General features: G+C 17.3%; 4 protein-coding genes and 1 non-coding gene across 5 annotated transcripts; 2 read left to right on the top strand and 3 right to left on the bottom strand.

Annotated features, from left to right (window-relative positions):
* Positions 1–390: 390 nt before the first annotated feature.
* On the bottom strand, positions 391–1312 carry PRSY57_1303900 (DNA-directed RNA polymerase 2, putative; the record flags this gene model as incomplete). The annotated part of the gene is made up of 4 exons (XM_012908975.1): positions 391–441; positions 582–753; positions 915–1001; positions 1242–1312. 4 exons carry the CDS (start codon positions 1310–1312, stop codon positions 391–393), a joined length of 381 nt encoding a protein of 126 aa, XP_012764429.1.
* Positions 1313–2737: 1425 nt separating this feature from the next.
* On the top strand, positions 2738–2855 carry PRSY57_1303800. Its single transcript, XR_002204082.1, has one exon. It is a non-coding gene; the product is annotated as a small nucleolar RNA snoR16 (small nucleolar RNA).
* Positions 2856–3341: 486 nt separating this feature from the next.
* PRSY57_1303700 (cyclin) lies at positions 3342–4851 on the bottom strand (the record flags this gene model as incomplete). The annotated part of the gene is made up of 6 exons (XM_012908974.2): positions 3342–3385; positions 3497–3581; positions 3759–3855; positions 4027–4229; positions 4315–4494; positions 4636–4851. 6 exons carry the CDS (start codon positions 4849–4851, stop codon positions 3342–3344), a joined length of 825 nt encoding a protein of 274 aa, XP_012764428.1.
* A 436-nt stretch (positions 4852–5287) lies between these two features.
* On the bottom strand, positions 5288–9208 carry PRSY57_1303600 (hypothetical protein; the record flags this gene model as incomplete). Its single annotated transcript, XM_012908973.2, has 1 exon — positions 5288–9208. The coding sequence occupies one exon, from the start codon at positions 9206–9208 to the stop codon at positions 5288–5290; it is 3921 nt and encodes a 1306-aa protein (XP_012764427.2).
* Positions 9209–10161: 953 nt separating this feature from the next.
* PRSY57_1303500 (small heat shock protein, putative) lies at positions 10162–10797 on the top strand (the record flags this gene model as incomplete). Its single annotated transcript, XM_012908972.2, has 1 exon — positions 10162–10797. The coding sequence occupies one exon, from the start codon at positions 10162–10164 to the stop codon at positions 10795–10797; it is 636 nt and encodes a 211-aa protein (XP_012764426.2).
* Positions 10798–11368: the final 571 nt, after the last annotated feature.

Raw genomic sequence — 11368 nt, 5'->3', positions numbered from 1 at the left:
ATTTTTTTTTATAGATAAATAATATAAATATATATTATAAGTTTAAGTGTATTAATAATTTTTAAGTGTATAAAAAAAATATATAGAAAAAAAAAAAAAAAAAAAAAAAATATATTTATATATATATATATAATCAAAATAAATTTAGAAAAAAATTGTGTCTTTAAAGAAATATATTTTATTATATAAACAAAATGTGCTTTATTAATAATATGCAATATTAAAAAAAAAAAACTTAGAAATGAAAAATGAAAAATGAAAAATGAAATATTTTGAATTAATACTTATTTAGAATTTATCTGTTTATATGATCATATATATATATTATATATTATATCTTATAAAAATAAGGATAGAGGAAACAAGCAAACAAAAAAAAAATATAACATATCAGTAATCTTCATAATAAGAATTGCTTTCCTTATATTTTTGAATTTTTTTCTAAAAGAAAATTATAAAAAATATAAATATATTAAATTAATAAATCAGATATATACAAAATTTATATAATAATATTTATTACAAACACGCACATATATATATATATATATATATTTATTTATTTATTTATTTTGAATTACCGCAAAATTTTCCTTTAATGTGGCAACTTGTGATAATATGTTATTTACATTATCTGACAATAATTTCACACCTGCATAACCCTTAGGTTTAATAGTAATTTCTATAGCATTTTGAAGAGGGTGTGGTTGTCTATAAGCAGCAAAAAGAACTTTAGGGTCTTGACAGAGTTGTCTACAATAAATGGAAATATTAAAAAAAAAAAAATATATATATATATATATATATATAAATAAATACATTGTATACCATTTATTAGAAAAATAATATGACATTTCGAATAACTTAAATATAATTATATATATATATATATATTTATTTATTTATTTATTTACATTTTAATTAAATTTCCTATAGTGTGATCTTCCAATTTTATCACAAAGATATTACAATCTCCTTTATCAGATATGGTACAAGTTACTCTATATAAAAAAGGAAAATTAAAAATATTATCTTTGTGAAAATAATAAAAATAAATTATTCGTATACATAATTTATCTTTGAACATTGATTATATTATAGATTCATCATGTTCATTTTAATTTCACGAGCATCCTTTATATATGTTCATATTATTATACAAAAAATTAAAATAACACTTCAATATATATATATATATATATTAATATAAAATTTATATAATTTTTTTTTTTTTTTTTTACTTTTTTTCTCCTGGGGCTAATACCAGCAAATCAACAGTTTCAGGCTTGTTTGATAATGTTGGTACAGACATTTTTATAACATACAAATATAAAGCTTTATATATATTTATTTAAATATATTTTATTAAAAAAAAAAAATTAAACCTCGTCAAATCATTTTTTTTTTAAATATATCATAAAAAATTCTACATGTATATATTTAAATATATATATATATATATATATATATATATATATAGTGATATGTGAATTATTTTTAAAATTCGGAAATAATTTTTTTTGATACAAGTTATATATATAAACAAAGGAATAAATGATAATATAATAAATATAATACTATTGTAATATTTATTTTATTATTATATATAATATATATTGTTAAAATTCGTTATAATTATATATATATATATATATATATATATATATATTTTTATTTTTTTAATAGTAAAAATAAATACATAAAGAAATAATCAATACTTTTTTCCCCTCCACCCAAATTCAAAATAATATAAAATCCATTTATAATTTAGAAAAAAAAACTTAAAATATATGTAGTTCAAATTTTATATATTGTATATATAATTAATATTTATGTAAGATCGAGATATTTTATTATACAATATTATATATATATTATATATTATATATATTATATATATTATTATATATATTTGTATATTTTTTATACAATATTCCATTTAGGATACGCAAAGAAAAGCCGCTTTTTTTTATTTTTTTTATTTTTTAATAATATATAAATATTATTTATATATATTATTATTATATATAATATATTTTCTTTTTTATTAATTATATTATATTATATGTATATAATAAAATTTTAAAAAAAAAAATATACTTCATATAAAAAAAGCTTAATTTTATATAATAATAATAATAAAAATAATAAAATTATATAATACATAAATTTAATTTTCTATATCTTTTTAAGAATTATTTTTCCATTATTTATTATATAATTATAAAAAAATTATACATAAAATAAATATTTGTAAGTTTTATATAATAAAATTATATGATATTTTATTATAAAAAAATATATTTATTATTTAAATATAAATTAAAAAAAAAAAAGCATAATCTCAGTTACTTTATTTTTTTATTTTTTAATTTATTATATTTATTATTTATTTTTCCAAATTGTACAGTTCATTTATTGAAATATAAATATAAATATAAATATTATATGTATAATATTTCATTTTACAATATTATTTATTTACAAAAATAATTGTTCCATAAATAAAATATATTTTAAATATATAAATATTAATTATATTTATTTGTTCATATATATATATATATATTGATATGTAAGAAATATACCTTATTATATTAATATATATGATTTTATAGCAAAGTTATTAATTTAGATATAATGTTTATATGGAAATTTATTAAAACAAATGTTCAAAACTTCATTATAATAAAATACAAGAAAGTATAAAAATATTTTTTAAAAAGAGAATTTATAAAACCACATGATGAAAATAATAGATACGATGAACTTGCGAGTCCTGAGTATAACTGAACTCAACAATTACTCAGTTGAGCGTAGGTTTGAAATGAAATTAAAATAAATTCTGAAATTAAATTCTCTTTTATTTAAAAAAAATAATGACAATAAATAAAATAAGAATATTTAACACTGCTATTTAATATATATATATATATATATATAATATAGATTTATTTAGTTATATTTATATTTTTATTTTTTTACATGTTAAATTTTCTTATTGTTGAAATGTATAAAATATTGTAAAGTTATATTTTTAAAAAGTATATATTGACTAATGTTCTTGGTTTAGTTATATATTGTGTATATATTTATATATTCAATTTGAAAATGGTACAAAAAAAAGAAAGTAATGTAAAATAAAGTAAAAGTAAGGAAAGAATTAATTATATATTTTTATATTAAAAAATAACAAAAAAAAAAAAAAAAAAAAAAAAAAAAAAAAAAATAAATAATAATAAAAAAAAAAAAAAAATAAATAAATAAATAATAAAAAAAAATAAAATAAAATAAAATAAATTATGTATATAAATTAACACACATATGTTGTTAATATTATATTATTTATTTTTTTTAACCACGACGTCTATATAATGGCATCGTCCTATTGTAAAAGGAAAGAAAAGAGTTATGTTAATATGAAAAAGGAAATTAAATAAAAGAGCGTCTATAAATATTAATATATATATATATATTTATATTTGTATCTATATACCTATTTTGTAAAGCTCCAATATTCTAATGCATATTTTCTTGATGTGTTCATATTCTACATCAAATAATTTAAACCAATTGGTATTCTAAATAAAAAAGAAAAAAAATTAAAAACATAAATATATAATAAAATATTAAACATTTGTGAATATAAGACAAACACATAAATAAATAAATAAATAAATAAATAAATATATGTACATATATATATATATATATATATATATATATATATATATATATTTATTTATTTTGTTATATACTTTCATTAAAGGAATATTAAGTTTATATGCAGCTAAGAATATACTTGCAACAGCTATACACCGTGGCTGATATTCACAACATAAGGTTGTTCTCATACTATAAAAAAAAATGTATATATATTTATATATATATATATATATATATATATATGTATATATTCCTGTTATATTCAATTGAGCATATTTTATATAAGATATTTATTAGAAATGGCATAAATAAATTATTATTTCAAAAAAGTGTGGTGTTACAATTTTTTTTTTTTTTAACCTGTCATTTAAAAATCCCCAAGACATTTGTGCTAATTTTTTTGTTAAATCCTTATGAATTGTATTTAAATTGTTAAAGAGGGAATGAATATATGGTAAAAGAAATGAATGAGGATGTTGATTTATTTTATGAACAAGAAATCCTATTTCTTTTAGTATGAGTAGCTCATATGTATAAATATCTACTTTCATATTTTTATATTCCTACAAAATAAATATATATATATATATATATATATATATGTACAATATTATTGATATATATATATATATATATATATATTATTACCTCTGATTCAATATTTATTCTGAAATGTTCAGGGTTCAAATTTTTTATATCAAAATAGATGTGTTTACTCTTTATATGCTCATATTTACATAAAAAATGAAAAGTATTAATGATTTTGTAAATACGACAAAAATCTTCTTCAAGTTTGCACGATAAATATAATGCCGAAGGAGCAATAATCTACAAAATGAAGGGTAAAAGGAATATGCATATATAATACACACAACATATATATACTTATATAGGTATCATATATTATTCATCCATAATATATATATATATATATATATATATATGTATTTATTTATTTATTTATTTTACGTTAACGTCGAAATCGGTAAAGGATTTTTTAAAATAAAAACGATGGAACAAAATTTGGCTCGTTACAATAGTTACTGCCTTTAGTTTTAAAATAATGCCAGCCTCTTGTAATAACTGACATCCATAAATTCTCAATTTTATTTCGTCATTTTTATCAATATTTTTTTCTTCACTTGGAGTTTTTTTTTTGTTAATTAAAACTATGTCATTCATCATATTTCATATGAGAGGAAATTGATATTTCTTAAAAGTTTTTTTTTCAAAATGGTTGATGGAGAATAAAATAAAGAATAAAGGTCAGGCAGATAATATATATATATATATATATATGTATACACGTATGTATATATATGTATATATATATATTTTTTTTTTTATGAGAATATTTATTTAAAAAAAAATAAAAAAAATAAAAAAAAAAACACAAAAAAAAAAAAAAATAATAAAAAAAAAAAAATTAAAAATTAAATTAAGTAAAAAAATAAACATTCCAATATAATATATATCTATATAATAATATATGCATATATTAAATATATTGGATTAGCATGAAAGCTATTCTTTATATATACCATAGATTTCCTTGCGTGTAATTAATTTGTAAACATGGGAAAACAAAAGTGATAAAAACAATAAAAAAATAAAAATATTTTTATTTTATTATATTTTTGTTTTGTTCATTGAAAAGATGTTTGATTTGTTTAAATTTTTGATTAAGTTTATCTTTAGCATTTTTTAATTCCTTAATTTTGAGAATATTATATATAGTTATAAAAAAATTATTATATTGTGATAGGTTTATAGATTTGTGAGAGTGTAACATATTGATTTGTAAGAATTTATTGTGTATAAATTTTAAGTCCTCATATTTTATGAAACCTTGTTTTAATATATATTCATAATTAATATGAGAGAAGTGTTCATAAATAATTTCATCTATTAATTTTATTAATATTTGTATAACGACCATTTCAGAATCGATAGATAAAAAATGATCCCATGAAGTTAAGTGATTTATGTTTACTTTAGAAAGGTGATTTATATCATCATATATAATTATTCTGATTGTAGCTAATAAAATAGGATCAACAATATGATTAGAACCAATATAGAGATAATTTTTTTTATTTTTTTTTCTAGAATCATGTTGTAATTTTTCATCAATAAGAAATTTATTAATACGATCTTTCATTGTAAATATATTATATTCATTAAAATATTTATTTTTTCTTAGATAATCATTAAAGATTTCTTTTTTTTTTCTTGTAATATGTGCACTTTCCAAATTTTTTGTATCAAATCGTTGATATACACTTTGATTATCATCAATAATATTGAGTTGTTTAAATAAGTTTACTTTTACTTGTTCTAAGCTATCTAACATAATTAAAGGAAGCTTATCAACTCCTAATATTTGTATAATAATTTCCCTTATAATCTTTATATCAAAATTGAAGTAAACCTTCGTCTCTTTTTCTTTTTCAATAAAACCGTATTCTAATAATAAAAGATCGTTGTTAACATTTCCATAGCTTATGGTGATTTCTTCACCTTCTTCGATGTTTCTTGAGCTCACCAAATGAACACTTTGGATATTTTGTATAATGGAAGAGGGCATTAAAGGTTGGTTGTGGTTATTCTGACTGGTGTGGTTATTCTGACTGGTGTGGTTATTCTGACTGGTGTGGTTATTCTGACTGGTGTTGTTATTATTAATAGCATCATTATTATCAATAGCATCATTATTATCAATACCATTTTTATTTATTATTTTTTTTATTATTTTATTTTTTTTTTTTTCTTCATCATACAGAGATACAGAACGTTCTTGATTCATCACATTTTTTACATCATCATTTGTTTTTTCTGTATATTGATATTGTTCTATATTTTTTAAATAATGCGAATTATGTTGAAAAATTTTATTATTTCCATTTTGATGTTGCACCGAGAGTTCTTCTTTATTTATTGTTGAATTATTAGAAAGATTACTATGATTGCATACATCTATAATTGGTATTAGGCACATATTTTTATTTTTGTTTTCGTTTTGTTTTTCTTTTTGTTCATATTCGTTAAAATTAAAATCAGAACATTCTTTTATATATAATTCTTCAATATTTTTTTGTTCATCTTTGATTTTTATACTACTGTTTACAATATTGTCTTTAAGTGTATAGGTATTTTCTTTATTTTGTGTATCGTACTTTTTTTTCATTTTATTTTGTATACAGTTTGTTGTATCATCATTTGAGTTATATAAATTTAAAGGTGATTTCATTTTTATGGCATGAGTACAGACATAAGAATAAATATGCATTACAAAGTCGTAATTAAAAATATTTTCAAACAAATTAAATATGGAGTTTTTATATGCTACATAGTTTATTGTATTTTTAATTCCATCTTTCAATTTTTCAAAGGATTGATTATAATATTCATTTATATTAATATTTTTATTACATGATATATTATTATAATGATTATAAATATTATTATCACCATTATTGTTATAATCATTATTATTATTATTATAAATTTTATTATCACCATTGTTGTTATTATCATTATTATTATTATCATTATTATTATTATCATTATTTTTGTCATGATCATAAAAACGTAACATTATAAAGTTATATAACTCATTAATATTCCATTCTTGATCTTCCCTTAATATATGCGTTCCGAATTTAAATGTATTATTTTTTTGTTGTTCATTTTGATGTATATTAGTATTTATGATTTTATTGAGTTGAATAAAAAAATTATTATTAGTAAATAATATTTTGTGTATAATATTTTTATCAATAAATTGAAAATTTGGTTCACTTTGATTTTCTTGAGATGTACACATTTTAATAAATTCATGAATCATATGTTTTCTATAGAGTATGATGTTTTTTATGTTGTTATTATTAAAAAGATAAAAAGAGGAATCCTTATAATATAATGGTAAGTGATTTAATTTTTCTTTGTTTACAATATATTGAATATAATGTTCATAATTTTGATAGAAAAAAAATGTTGAATAATTTCTTAATATGCTTGATGTCTTACATTCAATAAAGGAATGTATATTATTAATAAAATCTGATGAGTTATATAATGAATCTATTTCGTTTTCCATATAGTTATTATAATTATATATATTATATAAATCATATATATCATTAATATTACACATATCATTTTTGTTTATCTCATTATATTGTTTCATATTAATATTTTTCTTTATATCTCTAATCTTTTCGTTATTATTTACATTTTTGTCACTAGGTGATAGATCGTTACTATGAACCTTTTGATTATAATTATTTGAAGCAGATGTTTCCCAATTTTTTTTTTTTTTTACTTGTTCAATATAATATTTATGTAATATTGTAAAAAGTGTATTATTAAAATTGTATACATAAAGTAATATGTTAATATATTTTGATATAAAATGTATGTACGTTACAACGAGCGTTAATTTAATATCCCAGTATTTTAAATAAATAGAAGACGAATTATAATTTTTGATAAAATTTAAAAAATAATTATGTTTTTTATATATATCATATAATAGGATGGTAAGAGAATCTAATTTATTAATTTCTTCATCTATGTTATTTTTAAAGATATATTTTAAATAATTGACCTTATAATTATTATTAAAATGATTTACGAATATTTGTATTTCTTGTATTATGTTATCATAATTAATAATATAATTATTAGGTATACTGCAAATTTTTTCATATTTAGATATATGCTTATTTGTGGTTATACATAATATAGAATCATTTGCTAAATCATTACATCTATTATGATTATGATTATTATGATTATTATGATTATTATTATTATTATTATTATTATTATTATTATTATTATTATTATTATTATTATTATTATGATTATTATTATTATTATTATTATTATTATTATTATTATCATCATCCGTTATCTCTTTTTGAGTATCACACTTATTTTGGTCTTCATGGTTTGTAAATTTTTTTAATAAGCTTGGTTCAATTTGTACTTGTGCATTATTTATAAAAGCATCAGATATTTTGTTTTTTGTGAATGTATATTTTTTTCTATCCTGATAAATAAATTGAATATTTTGTAAAGCTGATGGGTGTGTGGATTGTATATAATGATATAAATTATTTATTGAAAATTTGTTTTTTTTTTTATTTTCGTCATTATTTATATTGTTTCTTTCTTTTGATACATTCTTAAATGGTTCTAACTTTCTTTCGCAAAATTGTTGATATAATATTTCTAAATGTTTTAATAAATCATCTTCACATGATAAATCTTTGTTATTATATATATGTTCTACCAAATGTTGATTCCTAATTTTGTTCACATGACAATTTTTTTTTTGTTGTTTTGTCTTCTTATATATATTATTATAAAATCTTGAATCATATATATTATTATTATATATGTAAAAGCAAATATTGTTTCTGCTTTTAATATTTCTATTATAAGTCATAACATTTTTACTTAACCATATATATATTAGTAATGATATTATTATGGTTTTTATACATCTGTATAAAGCATACTTCTGCTTAAGCATATTAATTTATTATATTGTGATGGTTCTTTAGTTCATCTATTGTGTTTATATATATGCATCGTACAGGTTAAATCATATATACACTTAATAAAGATAAAAATATATGAGCACATATATATATATATATATATATATATATATGATATTTTTTTTTTTTTTTTTTTTTTCATTTATTGGTAACCTATTACAATTTTTATAAAACGTATAGGATTATATTTATATATTAGATATATTATACATATTATTACAAATGATAGAATTTAATATAAAATATATTTTGGGTTAATCATAAATAAATTAGGGACATAAAAATAAGAGGATAAGGAGCATAATATAATATATATATATATATATATATATATATATATATTTTGTTTACCACGGCACACTTTTTTTTTATGCGTATTATTTAAGTATAGGTATATCATTTAAAAAATGAAATGTGCAAAATATCTTACATATGTATGTATATATATATATATATATTTATTTATTTATTTATTTATTTATATTTTAATAGGATAAAATAAATAATATATATAGGCTTTTTATTTTTAATATGAAAACCATGACGGGTACTCATTTATTATTTTATTTTATTATATATATATATTTTTTTTTATATTATTTTTTTTAAATAAAACAATAAAATTGTACCTAAATTGATTATACTTAAAACGTTTTCTTAATTTAATTTTTTTTTTTTTTTTTTTTTAATATATTTGAGGAAATAAAAAAAAAAAAATTGCATAACACATATACGATAAAATATATACTATTTTATGTAAAGCAAATTATAAGTAATATTATATGTAACTTGGCATATATATTCTATATATATATATATATATATATATATATATATATATATATATTTATATTTATATATATATATATTTTTTTTTTTTGATTGATTTATTTATTTATATTTGATTTCATTTTTTTGTGTAAGAATGAGCGAAAATAATTTAAGCAAGGATAATAATAAGAACAAAAGAAACGAGGCCTTAGAAAATGCTGGTATGTTAGATACTTTTTTTGAGAGTATGTATGATCATATGAATCGACTTGATCAATATCATAGTGATATGAATAGAATGATGAATTCTTTAAGAGGTTATTATATGAATAATGACTTCTTTAGATTTTTTCCTAATAGGAGATCACTAACTAATTATGATATTAATCGTAATAGAAATCATGATTTACTTCTTTCGAAACCTTTTTCATCTATGTTTAGAAGAGATGGATATTCAAATGTCCCTGCTATGGATGTTCTTGATAAAGAGAAACATCTTGAAATAAAAATGGATGTTCCAGGGTTAAATAAAGAAGATGTACAAATCAATTTAGATGATGGAAAATTAGAAATAAGTGGAGAATTCAAAAAATCTCATGAACAGAAAGATGAACAACAAAGATATTATATCAAGGAAAGATGTGAGTCATCTTTTTATAGATCATTTACCTTACCAGAAAATGTTTCAGAAGATGAAATTAAAGCTACATTCAAGGATGGAGTTCTTAAAATAGACATTCCAAAAAAAGATATACCAGACAAGAAAAAAAAAAAAATAGAAATAGATTAATTTGGTAATGAAAGAAAAAAAAATAAAAAAAATAAAAAAAAATAACATAATTTTAAAGATTGGCATATAATGGATATTTTTATGTAAAATTTGTATATATGTATGTATTGTGAACAGTTTATATAATCTTGAATACTTCGTATTACTGTTTAGAATAATATATACACAAAATAAAATATATATGTATTATATATATATATATATATATATATATATATATATTAATAGTTTTTATTATTTTCTTTTTTTATAATGTGAGAACGTTAATAATCAAAACTCAACCTGGTGAATAAAATTTTAACTTGATTAAAAAAAAAAAAAAAAAAAAAAAAAAAGGACTTTAATAAATTTGTACGTGTATTTAAACTTACGCATAATATATATTATATATATATATATTATATGTACATTGTTTTAATTCTTTATTTTTTGTTTTTTTTTTCTTTTATTTTTTTTTTTAATTTACAAATATAATTTAATAAGAGATAAAGATACGATAATTAATTTGTATATTATTTGAGAAAAAGAAAAAATATCTCTTCCTTTTTTTTTTTTTTTTTTTTTTTTTTTT

Source organism: Plasmodium reichenowi, chromosome 13 (assembly GCF_001601855.1).
Source record: "Plasmodium reichenowi strain SY57 chromosome 13, whole genome shotgun sequence".
NCBI classification, from domain to species: domain Eukaryota; phylum Apicomplexa; class Aconoidasida; order Haemosporida; family Plasmodiidae; genus Plasmodium; species Plasmodium reichenowi.
Note: the sequence above shows the minus strand (reverse complement) of the source record. Positions and strands in the feature narration are given on the sequence as shown.